A 26484-nucleotide genomic window follows, 5' to 3' on the forward strand; every position below is an offset into this window, starting at 1 on the left:
ACCAGAAGTAACTAAAAATGTGAGAGTGGGAAAAATAAGTGCTAAAAGTTCTTAGATTTTTGGTCCCAATAAGCGAATAATATTAGGCTTGTGTAATGAGATTTGTTTTGGTTCTTTAAGATTTGGTCCAAATGAGCGGCTTATCATATTAACCGGTGGTCTAATTAAGCCAATTCCACTGTATCAATGTTTTCTTCTATGATTTAATTTTTTAAAATTTTTATTATAGGATATATAATTGCTGATGATAGATTTTATGCATTAGAGCAATTTAAGATCTAGTGCTTTTTGTTTTTTGAACATATTTTTTTCAACTTGCATTTTTTGTCTTTTAGCTGTGGAGCAGCTATTTTTCTTTAGCTGTGTCTTTTCTTACACAACCCGCACTGCAGCTAGAAACTTTTTCAAATGTAAAGAAAGAAAAAATAATTGAGAAGTTAGTATAGAAATTTATAAATTAAAAATAATTTTATAAAATGTGTTGTTGTTTAAATTTTAGTAGAAATGTATTTTTTATAATATTAATATTATATGTATGTATATATATATATATATATATATATATATATATATATATATATATATATATATATATTCATATATATATATATATGTATGTATGTATATATATATATATGTCTCATATTTTCATTTTAAAAATAAGAATTAAAAAAACATTCTGTGAAATCACTATTTAAAAAAATAGTGAGTTTAATATCAGTAATAAATTTATCTGATTCATAATATTTTTTTTAATTGGTACACCCACGCATTAATGTTTATTTATTGTTGTAGAACATGAAGACAATTGATTTCAGGTATTACATAGGTGTTTTCATTGTTAGAAAATTAGTCCCATGTTGATCTTTTGTCTTATTTTAAATTAGGTATGGTGATATGAGAGTACTTATGGGTTTTCAGATTTTATCTATGTGGGATAAACTAGGTAAGATTTGCTCAGTTTGTTGTTATTGAAAATTTCATTACATTTAATTATTTATTAGTACCAAAGTTTGATCTTCTTTATACAGGGTGTTTCAAAATGAATAGCGGGGTTTTAACATGTTATAATATTTATTACACCAAACTTACAGCCACAAGTGATATATCAAATGAAAGAGAAACTCAAACAGTTTTTTTTTTTGTTGGCATCAGTGCGCATGCGCGTGGAATGTTTCTGCTGCAATCCGCTAGAAAGCACTTGTCGCAAAGATGGCGACTAAAGAACAGAAAGCGTTTTGTGTTTTACAGAAAACTTCATCTTTCAGCAAGATGGTGCACCGCCTCACTGGCATAATGTGGTACGGGATTGGCTTAACCTAACTGTACCCAACCGCTGGATTGGCCGTAAGGAGCCTAATGACAGGGCTAGTTTCCCATGGCCTCCACGTTCATCCGACCTAACGCCGTGTGATTTCTATCTTTGGGGGTTTATAAAGGACCGTGTGTATGTGCCTCCACTGCCAGCCGACCTTCCCGAATTAAGGAACAGGATTGAAACAGCTGTTGCAGCAATTACTAATGAGGCACTCATCAAAGTTTGGGAAGAACTTGCATGTCGTCTTGACGTGTGCCGAGTGACGAATGGTGCTCACATTGAACACTTGTAGGCTATTATGTAAAACTGTTTGAGTTTCTCTTTCATTTGATATATCACTTGTGGCTGTAAGTTTGGTGTAATAAATATTATAACATGTTAAAACCCTGCTATTCATTTTGAAACACCTTGTACTTTTAATATTTAAAGGTTTTTTTTAATGACTTCAGTTTTATTTTAACATTTACAATTTTTACATATTAATATAGTTCTAAAATATTTTTACTTGACATCAATGTGTTTAAAGTTTTCTCTTTTAAAATTCCTGTTTTATTATTAATTTTCAAACAAAATTTCAGTTTTTAAACTTTTTATTATTATTATCATCATTATTATTTGCAAAAATCTATAGTTTTTTTAATCTATCCCTAACGTTGCATATTATATATTTTTTAATGGCATTTGCGCCAGTTTTACGAATATGTCTGTATTATACTATATTACCCCACATTATCTGGCAAGTCGCAAAATTCGAGGGTCAACAGAATTTCAATTACACTTGCCTGGTCCTTTCCGACATGCTGAAAAAATCAAGGTTAGGAAAAAAAATAATACTATAAAAAATATATGTTCAGCTTAAAAAAATCTAAGTTCTATACATATCTTATTAGTATTAATAAACAGTTTCATTTTGTAAAATATTAAACTAACAATGTCATTTGTTATTTTAACAAGAAAAATATTAAATAACAAATAATTTTTTAAAAATTAATTTAAAATTAAGCAAAAAAAATTAGGCAGTAAGTTACTGCCCCTAAGCCAGTGCTAAGGAATTTACCATAGCAATTCAACAAATAAAAATTAAACTCATCTCTCTAAAAGAATCCTAAAATAATTTATTCAAAAAAATTATGAACGAATCACAGTACCAATGATTGCTTCTGAATTGATTACTTTATTGGCATATAATTAAATCTGTTAATAATGACCTACCATAAAAAACAGGCACATACTATATGTAATACACAATTGGAACTGAATGGGGTAATTTGCTTTTGTTTTGTTGCAAAATAAACCTTGAATTATCAGGCATGCTGGAAAATTCGAGTTTCCTGGCATTTTTTCCAGTATGCTGGATAATGTAGGGTAGTATGGGATTAATAATTGTTTGAAGTCTTAATTATTGCAAAATAAATAAAAATACAATATATAAAAACAAGTGCCTACAAACATATGTAGGCAAGTTATTGCATTGTTTTAATTTATATGCATGCAATCTATAAGCTGTTAATGAAATTCTAATGCAGTTGGACAATATTTTTTTTTCTTTGCTTAATATATTAAAATTACTGATTTTTTGATTGAAATATTTAGGTGATCACAAAATATTTTTCATACCGGCTATGGTTGGACCATTTTTAGAAGTAACTTTAGTACCTGAAGTGGATTTAAGGAAAGCAACCCTACCAATATTTTTTGATATGATGGATTGTGAGCAAAAAGTCCGTGGTAATTTTAAACAAGTAGGTATCTTTCAAAAATGGATTTTAGCGTAATTTTTTCCTTTATTGATGTAAATAAACTGCACTTAAGCTTAGCCCTATTGTGAAAAAAATCTGCAGAGTGTTTCATTTTATATTTTTGTTAGAAATTCCAAATGAAATTTTTTGAAATAATGCAAATAATTCCAACAGTGTTTCATATCAGTACTTTCAATTAAATGCTGTTGTATCCACCAAGGATATTTTGTTTTATTCTTCTCTTGCTAAACATAAGATGCGCTCTGAAGCCGGCCTTAACTTCAAGCAAAAGAAGTGCAGGAACCCTATAGTCTAAAAAGTTATTTTCATGCATAAATAGCCTGAATTTCGTCTAAAATATTAAAAGTGAAATGAAATTAAAAAGAAAAGTTCTCATGACGGATTAAAAAAAAAAGAATTTGGATGGGAACTCAGCTCCTGTGAACTTCCATGCAAATTAAGCCCTACTCTGAAGTAAGGCTTTTGAGCATAAAGTGTGCATTGACTATCAAAATTCATCCTCAATTCTGTCAATCTATTTGCATGTTGATCCTCGACAATGCCTCTCCTAAAATATGATATATAGCATGAAACTTCAGCTGCAGGAGGTCTTCTGGTTTGCATTTGATCATTCCAACAGTCCTGACATTTCTTCAGTGATTTTAATCTTTCTTGCTCCTATATATCTCCTTATCCATTTAGCAGTTTCCCTGTGACAAAGATGTGTTGATCCCTGTTTGACACTTACTTGACTGCTACTGGTATATCACGTGACGAATGCTCTGATTGTCTAGATGGAATTAATACAATCTAGATGAATTGAGGGTTATATATATTTTTGTAGTTGACTACTGTTTAATAAACATCATATCATTGGTCAATGTCTATCATTTGAAAGTTCAGTCTTAGGTGTTATATAAATATTAATGAATATTTGGTTGCAGTCTGTTTGGAATTTTTATGATTATTACTTTGTTAAAAAAAATCTAGTTTAACAGATTTAGTTTTATATTTTGCATTTTTGATCAAAATTATAAAATTATTTTTAAATCCTATGCTTATTCGGATAATATTTTTGTTTTGTTTTATCAAAACATAAAACTATTCATACTATTTTTCATTGTTAATTGTTTTCTGTTATAGGTAGAATCAGAACTTATAGATAAATTAGATATTTTAGTTAGTGATAACAAAGGAGATGATGAGTATCGGCAGCTTTTCAATACCATGTAAGTTTGGTTCTTTTTAGTATACAATAATATAATATTTGTTTGATAGTGGATTTTTCATCTGTACAAACTTGAAGAGAATTCATCGTTTATAAATTTTCATGCATCAATTTCAGAGTGCAGTTAGAGTACTTTTAAAACTTGCTATATGATCATCAACTATGTTTTGTTGCAGAATTTTCAACCTTTCAGGCACTGTGCTCTCCTTTGAACATTGATGGGAGGTCCCCCCCCCCCCAGTCTTCTTCCGCCTTCCCCAGATTTCCGACCATATAAGGTCAATACAACTAGTTCAATCTGTAAATCAAGATTTGAAATTGAAGCTGGTTAGAATTGCTCTGAAGCTGGTTACTAAATGAAAACATAGCTAAGTTGTACACAATTTAGTACATAACTTGATTTTGAACATATTATTTGAAAATATGGAATCAATGTCAAGAACTAAATACAAATTCATTTGAGGTGATCATCCTCTGATTGATGGTGAGGCCACTGCCTCATCATCAATCGGAGGGCTGCCACTGTTCGTCAGTAATAAGTTTTGAATATTAGGTTGTAACTGGGACAAAACTACATCACGTTACTTTTAAGTCCTTGCTCGATATTTTGATTTTACCTTGCTAGTACTGAAAATCCAGACTGACAGATATGAGTGGATAAAAAATGGCACTAAAAAACCTGTTCATAAAAAATACGATAATGCTGAAAACATTTGCATGTGACCATGAACTTAAGAAAACTATAGCTAGTTTTTCCTTTAAACTTAATTTTTTTAAACATTCAAGCCTCCCCTGGAAATCTCTTATGAATCCCCTAAGGGGTGTGCTCCCCAGTTTGAGAACCCCATGTTTTATTCCATGTTGAAAGAAACTGTACTGGCTTCTCTTTTTTGAACTAATTTTTACTACACATATTATACCCAAATACAGTACAACCTCGTTTATCTGGACCAGCTGGGACCAAAGGCTATCCGGATGATAGAAAGTCAAGATAATTCAGGTTATGAGGATAAGCAAAGCAAATCTTTAAGTAAACAGATTTACTGTTCACTATGAATATGTATATATATATATATATACATATATATATATATATATGTATATTAGGGTGGTCCTTATTTTTGAAGTTGCAAATATTTTACGCGACGCCCCCTCAATTTGTTCCATTACACAAATAAATGATCCCTGCAAAATTTTAAGTCAATCCATGAATATTAACACGTGCCACTAGGGCCCCCTTTTTTGAGTTTCGAGGAAAAAATTGCGGATTTTCTCATTTTTATGTAAAAGTAATTCTAACGTTTTATATTTTAAGTAATTTTGAACCTCAATAGGTGCTGCTACTTCTAGACCGACCATTCTCTCACCTTCATTCTGTAAAATTTAACATGTTACAGAGGGTACATGTACACCAATTGCCTTGGGTCAAGCGCACCGATCTTTTGTGCTTGTTCCAACCAAGCAGCAGGCGAACGTTTCTTCCCACCAAGATGGACACAAGGGATTCTATAGGCCATTAATGAATGGTCTAGACCATTAATGAATGATCTTTGACAGCAACGAATTGCCTCCTCCAGACTTTGGGGGTGATGATTTACAAAATTCCCTGTGTATGTAATAGGTGTGGCAAATAGAGTCGCGAGGTTTCAATGCTATAAATATAAGTAATTGCAATTATAATTTAATTCGCTGTTCTTTAGTTATAAACATACCTAAATGCTTATACAATTTTTAATTTTTAAAATATAAATTTCGAAAAACCCTCGATTACTCCTAACATAAAAATATACTGTATTTTCCATAGCTAAAATATAAATTTAAAAAAAATATCCAGATTAGAACATTGTCGAAATCTATACTTTAAATTAATTTTCTTCTACTTCAGTACATAGTCCTTTATTATCATCAAGTTCTTGCGATTTACAAAAGTTAGAAACCGAAATGGACATCTATCCTAAACTGTTGAACTTTTGTTTTCTACAGCTGGTCTACCTCAATGCAAAAAAGCTTGACAACTATTGATATCTGCTCGCCTTTCATCACTGTTAGACAAATGCTATATTAGGGATAAAGATGTTGTTCATTTATTAACAACCTATATAGATGCAGTAAATTTGAATCCAAATGACCTAGTGATGAATGGTACATTCCTTAAGAGAGCAAGAGAAAATCTTCGAGAAGTAAAATTAAATTTCATGAATTTAAATTTAGATTTTGCAGTTATTCACTGGGATACACTCCAGTTACATCCAGATGTAACTGGAAAAATAATGCAGACAGGATTACCGTGATAGCTTCAGGTCCTAATATTGAACAGCTACACGGAATTCCTTAGATATTTCTTCAGTTGCTTATGATATCTTATATGATAGCTCTTCATTACTAACTGTTCTAGCTGTAGTGTTTGATACAACAACTTGCAATAGCAATGAATTGTGCATGCAACTTTTTAGAGCAAAATCTGAACGGTGATATATTACATTAGGATTGCCATCATCATGCACTTGAAATCGTACTGCAGAGTGTGTCCTTAAAGAAGTTCTTGCTTTTCATAGTTCTAGATCAGGTATTCAATTATTTAAGCGCTTCAAAATTTTGTGGAAAGATCTCCATCATTCAGAACTTATAACATTTCAATCAAGTACACATACTACTTTAATTCTAAAAGACGAAGTTGATGACACAATATTTATTGTTCGTAAAAAGCGGAATTGAGAAAGATTACAGATAATTCTCATAACTTGTAATAATATTTCCTGGTGAATTTCCTCCTACAGGAATATGTTTTCGGCAACCTGGAGCTTATCCCTGAGTCACATAGGTGGCAAAAGGAATTTTTGTTTGAAAATTTTTATATTTAGGAAACAATTTAAATTGACCTTACATGAAAAGAAAGCCCCTCAATGCTGTTTTACAATTAAAAGCTGTATGAAGATATGGTTTTTCGCAGCAACCCAATCGAGGCTCCTTTGAATAATATAATATGTCTGAAAAACTAGCAGCGTAAAATGACGACAAAAATGCAGCAGAAGCAGTGATTGGAAAATTTACAAATCACTTATGGTATTTAGGGGATAAACTAGTAGCTTTGTTCATATTGGATGAAGGAATTAACTTTGAAGATAGGAAAACACTAGTCCAAAAAATGCTTGTGATAAGGAAGACGTGTCTGATGACTGTTTAACAAATTTCAGATAACTGTATATGATTTAGAATACTTTCTTGGTAAAGATCTTCCTCTTAATAGAATCAATTACGAGTCAGTAAAACTGTTTGATAAATTACAAATACTAAAAGATTTTTTTTCTATTTGATCCTGATTCTCGGCAAAATGAAGGAAACTCTTAAAAGGGAAGAAAGATCGTTAAAATACTGAAAATTGTGAATGATACAACTGAAAGAGAAGCACAATATATTAATCGAAGAATTTCGCAACTATTTTACCGAATATGAGTCACAAAAACAATTTATTTTACAGACCATCCAAGACTATCGGAAAAAAATACACACTATTGAGATACATTGAGAAAAGCATACGATTAAGGAAAGTTTCTAAAGCATTATTTCATTCTTATTCAACGTAAAATCTTTAGATGATATAAAGTAATTATAAAGATTAATTTTAGTGCTACCTCACTGTAAAAATATTTTGCAAACCTAGGAGAAACGATGTACTGAGTCTGAAGTAAAAACTCGAAGATCTGTTGGAAAATTATCAAAAGTGTTAAAGTTCAACGGCCTAGGGGCACGTGTTATTATTGACCGATCGAGTTCAAATTTTGCACACGTTACTTTTTATGATAGTGTCACAAAACTAGGGGGCGTCACTTGTTGAATTCCGAAAAAAATATTTTCCCATATAAATAAGGACCACCCTAATATATATATATATATATATATATATATATATATATATATATATATATATATATATATATATATATATATATATATATATATATATAACGTGATATCAAAAAAAAAAAGAAGTAAATTTTTGTTTTATTTCTTAAAAAAGATTTTATCCACTACCTTCTGGTTCAAACACGTGTATTGCTTGGACAAAGAGTGACCATCCAAACCCTTTATTATTATAATTCTGCTGCAGTGGTGTTTGTTAGGTTACTACGATTTATTGCACAATCTATGCATGAGCTGTACATTTAATCAAAATCAAAAGTGAATGTTCAGCATGCTCATAGTTGGGCTATTCCATGGGTAACTGACTGACATTTTAAAGCAAAACAGTGTATTTTGCAATATTCAATTGCAAAAATTGCATTATACAAAAGATCTTTTTTCCTTGATTAATGTATTTTTAAGTTGAATATAATAGTATAATTGAATTCTCGAAGTACATTTATTTTAATTAAAAAAAAATTATCGAAAGCGTGGTAACTGACTGAGATGCTACTTTGTAAAATGTCAGTGAGTTACCATGTTTTAAAATTTTTTTGAAAATTCATCCAAAATGTACTTTGAGAATTCAATTAAACCATTAAATTTAGCATAAAAAATACAATAATCCAAAAGAAAAGAGTGTTTGCTCAAAGTATATTTTGTGTTAAACGTTACAAAATACTTACTGTTTTGCTCTAAAAATGTCAGTCAGTAATCCATGGAATTACCCAGTTACGTTTGTGCTTAATTTCAAATTACCTATGTAAACATAAAATATTCAAAATTGTCACATTTGATCTGATACACCAGAGATCTGGATAAACGAGGTTGTGCAAAGTTAGATATATAACGAGCAATTGTTTCCATTTTTCATTTCAAAATTTTCATTCTTTCTTTCTTTTTCTGTTTTTATCATTTGCTTGCTTTGTTTTCTCTCATTCAAGTTAGTGTTACTGGTGTTTTTGATTTTTTATGACCCAAACTTTGCTAATCTAGTAACACTCAACTGAATTTCAACAAAAATTAGTGAAATTCTTGTCTAATTGTGGTGTAGAAATACAGTATGGAATCCAAAATTTGGAACCCCCAAAATCCAGAAAACCCTAAACTTGATTTTTTTTTCATGGATTTTTTAAAATATATAAATGCTCAAACTGTTCACATTCAACTGTTTGATGTTTCATTTAAAACTTCTTCCTTTCTTTTTGTATATTTCTAACTTTTCTTTTATTATTAACGAGCACTTTCTAAGATAAAAAGAGTAATTCTGTCAAATTTAGGTATGAACTAAAAGAATTTTAAATTGTGTTTAGAGAATGGAGTTACACATAATTAAGTCGTAAATGGTTACTTTACTTATTTTGGAATACTTTTCTCATTTTATTTCTAAGTTCTAGCATGAGCAACTTTAGTACTTACTTTTTTGATAATCCTTATGTCTCCTACTCCTCCACTCAGGACCATAAAGGTGACGAAAAGTATAAAGTTTTGGGTCATTGTATGCTTTAGTATGTAATTTAAAGAAATTAGTTATTTCAATAATTGATAACTTAATGAAAGGACAGTATTCATATTGAACATAATTTTTCACTTCTTTGAAAGTCTTGATCTAAGTAAAATTTTCTGTAAGGACTTTTTATTTAAGTGAATTATGAAGTGAATTTTAAAGTTAAAGTTTTAAAAATAAAAAACATTGCGGACATTTGTTTGGAGGCATTGAAGAAAATTAATCCTTATGTTAAACAATGAGCAGATTTAAAGAAAAAAAAAATCCTATGTATAAGATTTTTTTTCAAATCAAGGTTTTTTTAAATATTTTTTTTTACAATTTTGTATATACTATGCATTGAATGAAATTTTTAAGGCTATGAAACTTATCTTTACCATTTTAATTTGAAATGTATTCTTTATATATACTCTGTACCTGAGAGCCAGAGCGTGGTAAGTTCAAAAATTGCGATTTTCTGTTTATTAGTGCATTGTATGTAGAAGCGTATTCCACATCGAGCCATTCGAACGTAATTCTTAAAAAGCAATCCTTTTCAATTTTTTACCAGGGTTAAAAGAGCACGGTTCCTACCCTTTGCATTTGGCAGAGAAAAGTTTTTCCTTTGGCCTGTAAAATTATCATAATATGCGGTGGCATAGCCAGGATTTCATTTCGGAGGAGGTCCAATCAGTGGCTTAGCCAGGAAGTTATTTGGGGGGGGGGAAGGAAATTCGGCAAATTGATATACAGATCTTCTTGAAAATAAGCAAAATAAATTTTATGGATGAAAATTTTATTTAATTGTTTTTTTCTTACAAGTAATAATTTTGAATGCATTTGAATTTAAAACAGGCAGCAAATTTAATGCAAAGTAGATTCTCCACTTCCCTTCCCCAGGAAACCCATGCAGGGAAAAAATTCTAAGAAATTTGGAGGGAACTAAACAAAGGAGAAGTGCTCTGAGAAGCATTTTTTTTACTAACACAATGCATTTTTTTCTGCTACCATATATTTACACTTAGTCATTTCGGACGGGGTCCGGACCCCCTGGACCCCTCTAGGCTCTGCCACTGATAATGTGACTTACTTCCTTCTGGCTCTGAGGTACATTATTAATTTGTATGAAATTGTCGCTAGTGTAAAGGTAAATTGTTTCTTATTTTATAGGTGGATATTGACCTTGTTAAAAAGATTTAATATTGAATCTGCAAGTTTCTGTTACATTAATTAGACATTATATGACATTTGATGTTCATATTGAATTTACCATTTTTTTTAAATCCAAATTAAAAGGTTAATTTTCTGTCTCTTTCAATTTTTTTCCTGCTGCTGCTTATTGTTGTTATTTGCTGCCAATTAAATTCTTGTTTTCTGTTTTTCATGCTGCTGTAGGGAACATTTGAGCTCTGTGTAAGTGTGCTTTTCTATTTTGTATTCATTCTTATTCTGAAGTGTATTTTTGAATTTTTCAGAAGTAAATTTATCTTTGAAATTACATTGAGTAGGTGGGGTTGCCATTGTGATTTTTTTTTTGCTAAACCCAAGATTGGGCTCACAATATTCCTTAGATCTAGGCAAGAAAATTTAAGATTATGCAACTAACAATTCTTAAAAATTATTCCTTTTTTGAAATTGCTGATATTGTTTTGGTTGATTATTAATCTCAAAAATTATGATAAGTACTGAAATGAAATTGACCTCTCAATAATGATTTCTTTGGAACAATTCATTAAAAACATGATGTAAAAATAATCTGCTGCTGCTACTTCAAAAAAAAAAAAAAAAAAAAAAAAGTGCAATTATATAATGCATGACAAATAGGCTGGGAAGATTCTTGACATAAAGAGCAAAAATACATCCAGGCATAGAGTGGGGAAGATTTTCTCCCCCCCCTTTTTTTGTTTGGTTTTCCACAATACTGAGCCAAAAAATTAGATATTAGTGAAACTATTATGTTTTATGGTTAAAGTCTTTGACATTTTTTTTCATTAATGAGGACCAAATTCAAGGAATACAAACAAAATCCCCTGAACCTAAAATTTCTGTTGAATACCCGTGATCTTAGGGAGAAAAATCCGAGCTTTGGTAGCTGTGTATAGGGTCATTTGGGAGTAATTATGAACACTTCTCACATTTTTTATTTCAAACTTTTTTATGCTTCTTTAAAAAATTAAGTTCAATGTTTTAATAATTTAGGGCAATTTTTTAACTGTTTAAGAATATATCAAACATTTGTTCACCTTATAACCCTCCTAAATCCAAGAGTTACGAACAAGATTCTATGAACCGAAGATTTCTATTGATTACCCATGATCTTGGGGAAAAACCCAAGCTTTGGTAGCTGTTCTTTAAAAAATTAAGTTAAATGTTTTAAGGATTTAGGGCAATTTTTTAACTGTTAAAGAATATATCAAACATTTATCCACCTTATAAATAATTTATTTAGGCTCTTAAAGGGGTGCTTATAACTATCCCACCAAAAATAAATTACAAGGAATGAAAAAAATGGAGTGATTCTGAGAATGTGTGAAGAATTATGGATGCTTGTTTTTGTTGTAATTTCTATCTGAACATGTGTTGATAGAGTAATTATGATCACTAATGCTGTGGTTGTTTTCCTGAAAGTTCTTGTTAATTTGTTGTTGTTGTTTTCCTGTAATCTCCCTTTAAAAAGGTTAAGATATAAGATCCAGGCTTTGAATTTCTCTGTTAGTGTCAGGTAACCCACTTTTTCTAGATCTTTTGATTTCAGATCACATTGTGGTGGGTTATAAGTTTTACTTTATCTGGTGCCTGAATCAGAAGATAATGAAAACTGAAATCTAATGATAATGAAAATCTAAGATTCTTAACTTTTTTTTATATTGATTTTTTTATTTAAGGCTTCTGACCTTTTTTCTTTTTACTCTCTTTATTTTCTTCTTTTTGTTTTAAGTTTTGCTTCATTTCTTTACTAGTTCATCTTTAGACTTTTCCAATTTGATATGCTTCATTTCTTGTTCTTTTAATTCTTTTTTAGTTCTCATATTCTCAATGTTCTCAGCTTTTAAACAATGTATTTTGCTGTTAATACTTTTCCATACCTTACTTGCTTTAGCCTTCATTTAAATTTCTTAATTGGAGCTTGTTTACTTCTTTTTATTTGCTTTTGTGTTTAAACTTTTTTATGCGGTCAAAATTACTCCATTCTTGTAAAAAATTAGGGTAATTGTGTTTATGTACTTTCAGGTTCAAGTTCAAAAACAGACAGATAAAATAATATTCAAAAGTTGAAAAAGACACGATGGGCTTAGTTATAAAGATTTTCACTTACCATAAGAATGTTCTTTCAGGGCTGAAATCACTTTGAATCAACCTGTAATAAAGCTGTTCTTTAAATATTTTCACAACATTTCAGAATTATTTAAATAATGACTCAATATTTTCATCTAACAACTATTTAAAGGTTCCTAAAATAAAATATACACATAGAGCTTGATGAAATATATTAAATTTTTCTTAAACTCTGGACTTTTTTTTTTATTTTTAAAACTATGCTAGTCACAATTACTCCACTGTCATAATTACCCCATTTGACCCTGTCATAGAAGTGTATATAAACTTTAAACATTGCATTTGCATGATAAAATGTTTATATTTAAAGAACATTTTCTTCTGTTTTGTGCATATTATTGCTTTAGCTAAATGCTTTTGTCAAAATGAAGTGCATTTTTAAAGAGCATACATTTTCTAACTTTCCTTTAAAAATTTATCTTTTAGTTTTAATTTCAATATTATTGAAGTTTTTTATCATTATATTTATTTAATGACTGTATGAAATACACTTGAAATTTTATGGATGATGTTATTTTGCTAACATAACTATGTTTCTTCAAAGTTTTATGCTTTGATTTAAAAAATATTCCTTATTGTAATAAACTTCATGTACTTATAAATTGCTATTAATGAATAGATATGAAACTATCTACTAAATAATTTTTGTAGATTGACTGGAATCATGTTGATTAGTTTTGCTTTAAGTTTATAAAAATTATCATCACTATTTCTGTTGAAATTATAGGCAAATTTGGTTTCAAAAGTTATTTATCCTTCCAATGAAGTTATACTGTTTTAATTTCTAAACTATTCCATGGTGTTTCAATAACTTCAAAGTAATGTATTTTATGCATTTGTAAACACTTCTTTCCCATTTGTCTAATATCAAGTTATTTTCAGCCTTTTAGAAAGAGTTAGAACTAGTGATCCAGCATGGAAAGAAAACGGGGTTGCTTTCATTAATTCCATTACTAGACTTTTAGAAAGATTATTGGATTACAGGTAATTTAAGTATTTCAGCATGTTTGTTTTAAAATGTAGGTGGTGCATAAATTAATCTTAAAATATTTTATATTACTAGTAGAATTAATACTAAGAAAATGTTAATATATTTCCTGTGAATTTAAATTATTAATAAAAAAAGAAGAATGTCTGCAAAACCATATTTTAAGCTATCTCCGGCTTTAGGCAATGGTTCTGTTCAATGGTATCATGACCCGGGATTTTTTTGATGGCAACTATTATTCTGGGGGATACTTTGTAGCATTTGGAGGGGGAGGGGGTGTCATCGCTCTTAGGGAGGGGGGATGGGCACCCCTATATGACCCCTATGACCCAACCTATAGATACAGGGCTCGATTAACCTCTGAAATTATGAGAAGGTCGGTCTCATTTTGGGTCCCACACTTTTTGTTTGGGAAAATTTTTCTAAACATTCTATGCACATTGATACAACTCTGACTAATGCTCAGTGGCTTAGCAGAAATCAGATTGAAGTTTATTTCACCTTACCGACTGACAGAAATTTTTTTAAATTACATATGTTGCACTTGAATTCTCAGCAATATGGGTAGTAACAGGTTGAATCATATTTGACACTTCACAAAGAAAATTAAATATCATAAAAATGCATTGTAACAGAGTTGAATCAAACCTCAGAATGGGAAAATCTAGCTTGTGGCTACATTTTATCAAATGTATCCTCACTTACTATAATTATTTAACTCTTTCAAATATTTTTGTTTCGTAAGTTCTAATGTTTGCAATCTCTTTAAAAAAGGCAGTCAAAAGCAGAAACTAAAATTGTTAAGCAGTTTTACAGTCATATTTGGGGCTTCCTAAAAATTCTAAGAGGAAGCTCATGCTGTAGTCATATAAATTTTCTGGCTGCAAATAAAACATTTTGAAATTTGCAACTTTTAAAACTTATATTTCTACAATGTTAATTTTCAGCTGACATTTTAAACCAGTTAAAAAATAGGGTAAATTGCTATTCTTTTCAAGCCTCAACTGCTAAAAGCAGTTCTCACTTATCATTTGTTGGAAAGGAAGTCATTTAGTGCTTAGCCCAGTTCAAACCTCATTACTAAAAACTGTTCTCAGTAATTTCTGAAAAGGAAGTTTGCCGATGTATAAAGTAGCTGGTGCAGCATTCATTTCATTCTAGCATCACATTCATCTATGGCATTCATAATCATCTAATTAATGTTGAAGATTCATTGATGATGTGTCAATTACAAGCTTTTGTGTAGCAACTTTGTATGGCTTGTTTTTAGTATATTTTGTAGTAAGTTACCGCCCTAAGCCAGGACTAAGGCAGAAATACTTAAAATACACCTCCAGCTCAGTTATTCCATCCGATTAGGTTAACCTGAGCTGGTGGCGAAAAAACTGTTAAGGGAGCCAAAAGCCAAATAAACTGGTAGCTAAAGTAGAAGTAGCACACCAAATGAGTACCACAACAATGGTGCGGTTCAACTCAAATATTGATGGCAAAGTATGGTATTTTGTAGTAAGTTACCGCTTTCAGCCAGGGCTAAGGCAGAAAATTTAAAATACTCCGCCAGCTCCGTTATTCCATCAGAGGACTGCAGTTTCGTGCTTTTTAGCACTCATCAGCCCGGAATAGGAATTACCTGAGCTGGTGGCGAAAAATCTCTTAAGGGAGCCAAGAGAGCCTAACAAACTGGTAGCTAAAGTAGAATTAGCACACCAGATGAGTAACCGCAACAATGGTGTGGTTCAACTCAAAGATTGATGGCAAAGCATGGTATTTTGTAGTAAGTTACCACCCTATGTTGTTTTTAGTATCTCCAAGATGTGACATAATAAAAATAAATATTGTTTAATTTTTATTTTCTTGTATGGATGTTTAAAGTATGCAAAATGAAAATTTATAAATCTTGATGTTAATTATGTACAAAAATTACTTTATTATAGAAATGTAATGGACGGTGAGGAAAATAGAGATAAAAGAATGAGCTGCACAGTCAATCTTCTGGTGAGAATATTTAAATAATGCTATAGTTTTGTTACATATTCATACAAATTTCATAGTGACTATACCATGTACTTAACTTATGTGGTATAAAGAGTGGGATTCCCCAGTAAAGAATGTTTAAACAATATTTTCCAAAAATTTTCATTCCATTCCAATGCAATGTTTTAATTTTTTCTTTCATTCAGTTTCCTATGATGTAATTACAAATGTCTGAAATTATTAAAATTTTTTTTTTTAAAAATGGCTTTGAAAGGGAATGAGAGAATTGTGTGGTATAGAATTATTTGATGAAGTTCCCAAATAATTGCCCTCTCTCATCGCTTTAAGAATATTTGGATATGAAGATTTTTCACAAAAGTTACTGATAACATGCATACATGACAGCAAGGGAATTGAGCAGCCATTGTGCTCTCTGGCAGTCACAGTACTTTGTATCATGTTTGGTTAGTTTTTATGTTTATTGTCATTTCACGATGAAAGACTGGTTGCTTGGAACAATACTTCTTTGTTACCCCTAGCAAAACAATCACCAAGCACCAAAAATCATTCTTACTTTCTTCATCCCACCATTATTGTTTATAGCCCCCATTTTTAATTGAAAGGCAATGCTATGTACATTTACCTATGTACCATTTTGGAAAACATGGTTACTTTATGTAATGTTGTTTTAACTTTTTAAGTATACCAGTTTTCATTTGTCAGTTATTTTAACCATGTTCTGTTCTTATATTTTTCCTGTTTCAGAATTTTTATAAAAATGAGATCAACAGAAAAGAAATGTATGTACGATATATTTACAAGTTGTGTGAGCTTCATTTGCCAGCCGAAAATTATACAGAAGCTGCCTTTACTTTAAAGCTGCACGCAGATTTGTTAACCTTTTCTAACAACACCTTGCCAGCTGATCATCGATATAATCAACAGCCAGAGTGGCAACGAAAAGAAACACTGTATCACAGAATTATTGATTACTTTGATAAAGGAAAGGTAGTTATTTATATGTGTTTATTTGTGCATTGGCTTTTTTTTTTTTTTTTTTTTAAATTTCCTGGTTGCTTTTCACTTGCTTGTGCATTTTTGTTAAATTCTCCTTACTCTGTACTCTTATTAAATGCTGAATTTTACTAAACATCTAATAATATGACAAAAATTGTTTGTTTTTGGAGACTATGCCGAGAGTTAAAAGATATCAAATAGTACTGTTAGGCACTATGAAAATATTTAAGTATAGTAACTGAATAAAATGTATGCAAAATTTAAATCACATCAAGTTTTAGCTTATAACTTGTGGATAATCCGTTGAAATTGTTGAAGATTTGGAGTGTGCACTACTGCAAATGATCCAATTTACTATTTTTTGCAGTAAATTTGCTACAAACACTTATTTTGATTATAAATGTCGCTGAGCTTAAAATACTTTTTTTTATGAAAAAGAAAATACTTTTTTTTTAAAATCACCCTTAGGAATAAAGGAACGAAAATTCCTTCAAAATGTACAGAAATGTTCCTTTCCATGCAAACAAAAGAGTATCCCCATCTGAGTAAAAACATTGTATTCCCTGGTATTTCCTTTAATGAGAGAGGGATAGAGTAAGTGATATCTTGTTTTTGAAAAAGTGGCTACATTTACCACTTCTTAGTGCACATTTTCTCCATGCTCTGAACTTTAGGGTGTTTTTCCTCTGCGAATGGTTAAGAGACTGAGTTGTTGTTATTGCAGCTCAAACAAAAGCTTTTTCTTTGGAGAATTCATTCTGATCATCAGAATTTTATTACGGCTTTTTGATTTCTCACAACAGCAGGCACTCTGCTTGGGGAAATACTAAATTTACCAGAAATGACATTTTTGCGCCTTCATACATCTTCATTTGGCAATTCAACTTGATTCGCAACATTAGGGGATTTTCGTTTTGACAATGTAATCGAAAGAAAAGTTAAGAAATCAATTTACTTGAATGATTTTCACTGAAGTTAAAAAGACTAAATCAACAGACAAAAGGGATAATTTGAAACTGATTTTAATGTGTTACTGGTTACAACTAAGATTTGAAATAAACTCGAGGGAATTTAAGAACTCCAGAACAGAACAACGACTTATCTACACACCCCTCAACCCCAGATTCCTTATGAGTTTCATAGCAACCTTTAGTGAACATAATTTTCTCCCCTAACCTTTATTTTTCATGAGACAAACAGTTTAAATTGGAAAAAAAAAATCTACCAATATCTTGAATTTTTTTCGATATATAGAGATTTTTTCGATACATAGAAACAATTTTTCTATCTAATGGACATAGAAATTTGCTCAGATTTCGATATATAGAAAATTTTGATATGTGGAAGTTTGATATATGAAAGTTCTACTGTATATTAGTATTTAATTAGAATGCTAATGTAAGAAAAAAGAACTAAAGTTGTGAAAGTGAATTGGAATTAGTCCGTCATTTCAAGTCTCATCATAGACATCTCAGAGATGCCATTCATTTCGTGTGCTATTAAAGGCACTTTTTTGATAGGTCATTATATGTCAAGGTGTGTTTGGAAGAATGAAAATAATAAATTTTTCAATGTATTGGCTTTTATACTACATTTTGTTAATTATAAATTTTCATGTTTTTAAAAATAAATTCTGGCATATTTGAAGTATCATTCGACATAAAAGTGATATTTACCTTGCAAATTAAATCCAATAGTGTGTGAAATTATCTTTTATCCTTATTTTTTTCCCTTTTCAATTTAGTGCTGGGAAGAAGGTATACCACTGTGTAAAGAACTAGCTGAATTGTATGAAAAAAAATTGCTGGATTATGCGAAACTCAGCATTGTGCTGGTATGTAAGAAATTAGGTTCTATATTACTTTGATCGAAATAATTTTGTAATGTGAATGCTTATATTGTTTATCTAAAATTAATTTCATGTTGCTGGGCTAAATTGCTTTAATATGTTTGATGACTAATGATGTCTAAATGTTCATATACTTCAGTTTAGTAAGTAATTTTCAACATGAAGTTTGGGTTATAAGTAAAGTTTTTTTATCTCAATATCACTCTTGTAACCATTCTAATGTGCATTTTAAATTTATTTATAATTTGTTACACATTGAGATTAATGCACATTTGAAAACAGTTGTGATACTTTGTTGAATCCTCATAGGGGCATTGTTAAATATAATTTAAAATATTTTATAAGTTTTTATATATAATTTTAAAATGATGGAAGAATTATTTGAAATCAATGATTTTTGATAACTTGTGGAAAAAAGGAACAACAAATAACTAAAGTTATCTATTTTATACTTGACCATAAATGTTCAGCAGAGGGAGAATCTACTGTATTTTTGTTCAAAATATATGATAAAAATTCTCAATATTAATTTTTTGCTTCCTCTTTTTTTCCCTTCTTTAAAGGAAATTTATGTATAGTGAATAACTATAATTTTTTTTTTTTTTTGGTAATGTATGGTTGATTTATATTTTTTAGTTGTCAGCTATAAGCATTACATGTTATTGTTTTTATTACAGAAAACACAAGCAAAATTTTTTGATAATATTTTAAATCAGATACGACCAGAACCGGAATATTTTAGAGTTGGATTTTATGGACTTGGATTTCCACTTTTTTTAAAGGTAAAAACCAATCATTATTATAATCTTAAGCAATGACTTTTCTTAAGCGGCTTAATTTTGTTGTCAATTTTAATGAAATGAATAACAAATACTGTATGTCCCGATAAAAGAAACAGTACAATGCTGCAATTGCCATCTCATTTTCTTGAGTAAGTCTGCAGAATATTTCTAAGTTAGAAGATTTTTTTAAAAAATTGCTTTCTTCTAGAATCTGTCAAATTTAAAGTCGAAAAATGCAGTTCAGAATGAAACAGGAAGAAAAAAGTTAAAATCTATAAATATAATAAAATAAGATGTTTGTGTGTGTGGCGCGCATCCCGGGGAAAACGGTAAGGCCTAGAAAGATGAAATTTGGTGTACAGGTGTAGTTTTTGCTGAAATTTTGCACCTCGGGCTTCGATTTTTGATATTTTAATTAGAAAAAAAGTTATTTAATGTTTTATGTGATTTTTAGCACTTTTTAGTACTTTTAACCTCACAGACCCCGAACCAATCGCGCCAGACGAATATTTTTTGTACTATAGTGTCGGAAATTTAATTTTAAATATGATGAACAAAAACATTTTAAAGATAGAGCAGTTTTTGTATTTTTTATGAATTTTTGAAAAAAACCTTTAATTTGCATTCTTTTCTGGGTTTTATTTTTTTCTAACATCATCCTGCGAGAAGTATCAAAGCCTCATTTCTAAAATTTAAGTTGGTAATAGTAAGAACATTTCGCCCTCTTCAGAAGAAAAGAGTTCTTAAAAATACGCAATAGTTTTTTTTTACAATTTTTTTAATGCTGAACACATCACGTCTTTCCACGCATCGGTCGAAAAAAAGCGTTCTTCAGTCTTTTATGTCTCTGACGTCACTATTTGGATTTCGATTCGATATTTAGGATGGAATCTTAATCGCAAACAAATGTTAATCTTTTTTTTTACCTATATAGTTTACTCCTACATTTTATGAAGTGATGATCACGTGTTTTTCCGGTAGTGCTTGCTTTTTTTTCTTTCCTTTTTTTTTGTTTTATTTAGGGATTGCATTTATTTCTTTTTCCATTCCCCCCCCCCCCCAAACTGGACGTTTTGCTGTATCTATATTAGACTACATTTCATAGTTGTGCGCATTTATTTCAAGAAAAACAGCGAGATTTTTTTTCTTTGTCATACGCTACTTTTTGCACACAACGGGGAATTTTGGGGACAACTTTTTTTTTTCGCTCTACTTGAATAAAAAAAGCAATTTTTTGAGTGATCTTTGTTTTTATTAGGAAATGGGGGGGAGGTTAAAATAAATAGATATGGATAAGAAAATTAAGAGATATATCTAAAGGGTAGATAGCTGCCGAAGGCGGCAATCTTGGCTTAAAAATGTGAATGGCACAAAAAAAGATAGAGATCGATTGATTAATACTGCTTTCAAATTTATTTAAACAGCCGCCGAAGGCGGCAAACTTGAAGTAAAAAAGTAAATGACAAGTTAGCCAAACAGCCGCCGTAGGTGGCTGCCTGCATAGAATGGCGAATGGCGTAAGAAGGCGAACCAGCTGGTCGTCGCAGGCGGCTATGATGAAATAAGATGTTTGTGTGTGTGTGTGGCGCGCTTACTGGGAAAACGGTAAGGTCTAGAAATTATTCTATTCAAATTAATAATAGTATAGATATAGATTGATTGATACCGCCACGAAATTTATTTAAGCAGCCGCCGAAGGCGGCAACCTTGGCGTAAAAAGGCCGACCAGCTGGTCGCCGCAGGCGGCTAGTTATAAATATAATCAAGAGCCTACCTTGACTGAAGAAATATTTTAACCTTAGAAGGACCATCAGACTTATGTCTCTCCTAAGTCCAAAACTAACTAAATTTTAAGGAATTTGGAAATTATTTCTATTTGATAGCTTATAAATAATTTTGGATTTATGGAACTCGTATGTTCCACGATCCTAATAGAGTTAAAAGAATGCTGCAATCAAGATCTAAAAAGCGATGATCCTAGTTAAAAAAAATGAGGTTCCTCACTATATTCACTCTTAAAAATAGTATTATTTTAACCCTATTAAGACGGTGGAACAGATGTAATCCCTAAGCACAAAATTTACTTATAAGTTGCCGAATAAAAAAATAATTTACGATTTCCTTTTATTATAGTTAATTTTGGACTTACTGGATACCCACGCTCCTTATAGGGATAAAAAAATAAAAAATAATTATTAAATAAAAACAAAAAATCCGACTGCATAGAAGCCAAAAAAAAACTAAAAAGAAAAAATATATAAACCCAGTAGTTTACAATTTTATTAAGTGTTACTGAATAACTAGTCCAATAAAATAGTTTTATAATCGATATATATATATATATATATACACAAAAGATAAATCATAAATTCAAAAGCAGAATAGAAGTATCAACAGTCGGGGCCCATTCAAATTTTACGGGGTTCCTTGACTGGTCGAAAAGGAATAGGCTCCGACTGTTGATCCTTCTATTCTGCGTTTGAATTTATGATTTGTCTTATGTGTGTATCTCTACATAGTATAAAATTAAGTCTCCAAAAAGCGTCTGTTTGTTTGAACTCTCAAAACTCGAGAACTACCCGGCCGATTTAGCTGCAATTTTCACAATTTGTTCCTTTAAGTCCTGAGAAGGTTTGCAGACCAGTTCGAAAACAATTCGATGAATAGTTCTTTTTTTATTCCAATTTAGGCCCAATTTTCACATAAATTCCCGAATATGGGGGTGAAAAATTACTCCCGTTTAGTAATATTATATATCGTTGGAAAGGGAAGAATTTTCCGCGTTCTACGCAATTTGTTCCAACGCTCTAACTTAATTGCGGCGGGAGTTATTTACGTTTTTAGCTCGAATTTGTTTAGGCTTAGCTGAAATTTAGGCACTACTTTCTTCATTTAATTTATCAATAAAAAGTGAACGAATTGTCCTACAGTTTTCTCTTTGACACCGTTGAAAAGAGCTACCTTTTTTACTCCAGATCTAACTCAACCTATGGTCGGAAGTTTAACCCTCTATCTCCATTAGAAAAAAAGTTACAAGCGAAAAAAATGTTCAAAAATCTGTTCTTTATTCAAGTTTCTAACCACTTTATTTTGCGTTTCCACGGTAACGCTTTTTGAATCCATTATTTCCATCTTTCTCATTTTCAATTCTGAAACTTATTTTATTTTGTGTTTCCATGGTTACGCTTTTTAAATCCATCTTTCTCATTTTATTTTAATTTTTTAAAAGTATTTTAATATCTGTCGTCATTGGTTGGAGGGGAAATTTTGCATGATGATTTTTTTTCTTTTATTTATGCCTGATTGTTGAATATACGTCACTTGACACAATTTTTGTTTTCAAAATAGACCGGGCAAAGCCAGGCAACGCAGCTAGTAAATAAATAAAACAAATAAAAGGGCAAGACTCAAGTCCACAACCCTTTGGTATTTGTGAAGCTGGTTAGCTTCTTTGTATAGAATTGAGTAAATAAATATATACAGTATAAATTTGAAATTTGGCATTTGATTTTCAAGTATTCGTTTGTGATGATTTGCTTTGCAAACTATTTTAAAGTTTTTTTTTAATCTGTGCCACACTCTGCTGAAAAATATTCTACTGTTAGGATGTACAATTTTTCTAGCCCTAAATTTTAACTAGAATGCATTTTTTTTTGCAAAACTCCTTTCTGCTGTATTTGCATGATACAGTAAACTCCCAATTATCGGCAGTCGGATTATCCAAGGGTCTTTTCACATTTTTTTTCTTCAGTCATTAAATGTTTTTTAAACTGATGATTATTTTATTGTTCAGTTCAGCTTTTAAAAGTATTTTTATATTTAGTGTTAGTAGGTGCAATGTAGCAATGTTTTTAATTGTAATTTAAATGAATGTGTGAGTGTTATTCATATTTTTTAGCTATTGTATACACTAGTATCGTTTTTTACCTATTATATGGATTATCCACTGTTTAATCAGTTAATTTGTAACCAATGTCTTTGTAATATTGTGAAGACTTCACTGCAACCTCACTTTATTACATTGATGATAAGGCCATCTTAAGTTACTGCAACCTGTTAATGACTTTACAGAGATACTTCGTGACAGTCATGCATTGGGGATCCTTATGTGACCTTCACGTAATTTTTACGTATGATTCCCATTTTAGTTACTGTGTTTTGAGGGATGGTCAGATGCAATTACTAAAAAGAAAAGACACCCATGCACAGTTTCATATAGATTGAACATAATATGCATATTTCCAAGAAATATTGCTCAAAAAGCAAAGTAAATTACAAGTAAATTTGCTCGTTTTAAATTAATAAAAGATCATAAGACCATATTTATTTACTTTATCCCATTCTCAGTCTTAAAAATATGTGTAGCTTGCAAAGAATTTTTTTCAGGTATAAATAATACTAACAAAGCAAATCATTAGCTTATTACATTGGATCTATTTCATTGCAAATTTATACATGCAGCAAGCACTAGTAACAAAAATTTACTAATGTGCTTTTGTGTGACTCATGCTCCAGCGAAAGTCCAGAAAGACGTAAAAGTATGTTTTTCACATGCAATGTGTTAATTAAATTACTATATGAAATTTGCTTTGTATATGCATTACCTAAAAGCAGTTTCTAATGATTGTGGCCAATTAGTTTTATTTCATTCTTCTGCTCTTAGAATAAAGTCTTTGTGTATCGTGGTCTTGAATATGAAAGAATTGGAGCATTTACTCAAAGGTTACAGACAGAATTTCCTCAAGCTCAAATTTTGATGAAAAGTACATCACCCGATGAAAGCATTTTGAACTCGGATGGTCAATGTATCCTTTTCTGATGCATATTTTGCTAAAACTTTCCATATTGATTATATAACCATGTTGTTAATTCCTGTAGAATTGATATTGTGTCTTAGAATTTGTATGTAGCCTTTTGAAAAAAGTTTTAAGATGCGTTTACAGATAATAAGTCAAAAATCAAAGCGTTAGAACATTAAGTGACGATTGTGCGAAAAAGTAAAAAATCGGGGCGCCATCCTCTCGTCTATATCACTGCCTGTAGCTGGTTTTATTTTCAAAGTCCAAATAATAGACTGTTTCCCCCAGATTAAAAAAAGGGCAGGGTGCTTCCCCTGATGAAAGGGCACACCATCATGCTCTGGCGCCAGACTGGCTGAGAAAGTATTACGGACCCACCTAAAAATGTTTCAACGCTTTATTTTTAAAAAGGTTCTAAATGGATTATGATTACGTTCATTTCCAAGATTAAACTAATCCAGTATGCAGGCAATAAAGAATACCACAGCGACCAGTTCTTTCAGAACAAGAATCTTTCAGAAGCTATTTTTTACTTATAAGTAGGGTAACGGCACCAGTAACAGACAAGGGTCCAGTAACAGACAGTTGTAAGTTTGGATTTAAATAATAAGAATTTTAGGCGGATTAAACTGATGTTGCTGTGGCTCATGAATAGAATGTAACCATCTGGTGTTATTAGAGTGAATTTCATGAGCCAGTTGGCATTTACAAGTCAGTGGTGGAAAGTTATGAACAGCCACCACGAGATCTGCTGGTGTTTCATGTTCATTTGAATTTAATAAGGTTTTAGATATAAAAATAAAGAACTTTTGTACATTTTGAAAAGAAAAAGGGAATTCTATCTAATACTCATCCTTTCCTCATCCTATCTGTTACTGGGTATCATCAGAATAGTTGGTGTCTGTTACTGGGGGTCGGACCTTTTTTTTTTAAAATGGTGCAAATAACAATAGAATTAACTTATTCCGAGGATCTAAAAGCAACCAAGCATTAGATGACATCTAGTTGCATGAGAGAAAAATAGTTTTAAACGTCTAAATACATCTAAAGGCTCAGAAAGTTGAGTTAACCTGAGAGCAATGTCTTAAGCGTGTCTGTTACTAGTGCCATTATCCTACTGAGGAATAATTTCTTTGATGTCTGTAAAATGTTTTCCTAGCTCCTAAAACTTTAACAATTTTTGGTTTGGTTCTGTCTATTTACTAAAACAGAATAAGATGCCAATTGCTGGTAAAACTCATCGCCAAAAGTCTTAGGGTAAAGTGTTAAAATGGAACAAAGCTCAGCGAGTTTCTTAAAAATGTATGCAGTGATTTCTTTAAAAATGAAATGAAAATAGAATTTTTAAATTTGTTTTGTTAGGTGCCATTGTAGAGTAATGAAATATGTACATGATTCTATACTAACTAATTAAAAGTGTGGAACTGCTTTTCTGAATAACCTACGAAAAAAAAAAGAGTTACTTACATTTATTTTTAACCCCAACTTTTGATTTTTATCAGTTAGATATATTACTGATCAAAACAGTTCAATAAAGTTATTGCAAATTTGGAAAAAAAAAAAAAAAAAGGAGGCGATTTATTTGTGAATTTTTGAATTTGTCTTAATAAGAATTGTAAGCTATAAATTCATTTAGGGCAGGCAAACTTATTTAGCTGCATATCTATTTTTTCAGTTTCTCATTTTTTTGAATATCTAAAAAAGTATTTATAATTCCTATATCATGTTAGACATTCAAATATGCAATGTAAAACCAATACCAAAACTCAGACCTGAGTTTGAAAATCGTGATATTCCAGAGAAAATTATTAGCTATTACCTAGTCAACGATGTACATTCATTTCAGTTTGATAGACCAATTCAAAAGGGACAAGTGGACAAAGACAATGAATTCAAGGTAAGAAGTAAGACAATAGTTATTTTTTTAAAACTTTAATGCTCAAATTGTTAATTACTAATCATAGTGCTATTCACATTATGCTGTAAGAAATCCAACAAGATATAAACAATAGATTCACCACTATGCTAAATGCGATAAAATCATAAATTTGAGGAAAAAAAAACTCTT

At 30.6% G+C, this 26484-nt stretch overlaps 1 protein-coding gene across 1 annotated transcript in view; it reads left to right on the forward strand.

The window, feature by feature from the left end:
• Positions 1 to 26484, forward strand: part of LOC129230754 (dedicator of cytokinesis protein 3-like) — an 84726-nt gene that overhangs the window by 44500 nt on the left and 13742 nt on the right. The window contains exons 30-41 of the mRNA XM_054865189.1: positions 336 to 436; positions 888 to 946; positions 2912 to 3060; positions 4201 to 4286; positions 11067 to 11084; positions 13890 to 13991; positions 15930 to 15990; positions 16735 to 16977; positions 18731 to 18820; positions 19513 to 19617; positions 24281 to 24422; positions 26147 to 26313. Of these exons, the coding sequence (XP_054721164.1) occupies positions 336 to 436; positions 888 to 946; positions 2912 to 3060; positions 4201 to 4286; positions 11067 to 11084; positions 13890 to 13991; positions 15930 to 15990; positions 16735 to 16977; positions 18731 to 18820; positions 19513 to 19617; positions 24281 to 24422; positions 26147 to 26313 (1323 nt within the window). The remainder of the gene's footprint in view (positions 1 to 335; positions 437 to 887; positions 947 to 2911; positions 3061 to 4200; positions 4287 to 11066; positions 11085 to 13889; positions 13992 to 15929; positions 15991 to 16734; positions 16978 to 18730; positions 18821 to 19512; positions 19618 to 24280; positions 24423 to 26146; positions 26314 to 26484) is intronic.

This window comes from Uloborus diversus, chromosome 9 (assembly GCF_026930045.1).
Source record: "Uloborus diversus isolate 005 chromosome 9, Udiv.v.3.1, whole genome shotgun sequence".
Classification (NCBI taxonomy): domain Eukaryota; kingdom Metazoa; phylum Arthropoda; class Arachnida; order Araneae; family Uloboridae; genus Uloborus; species Uloborus diversus.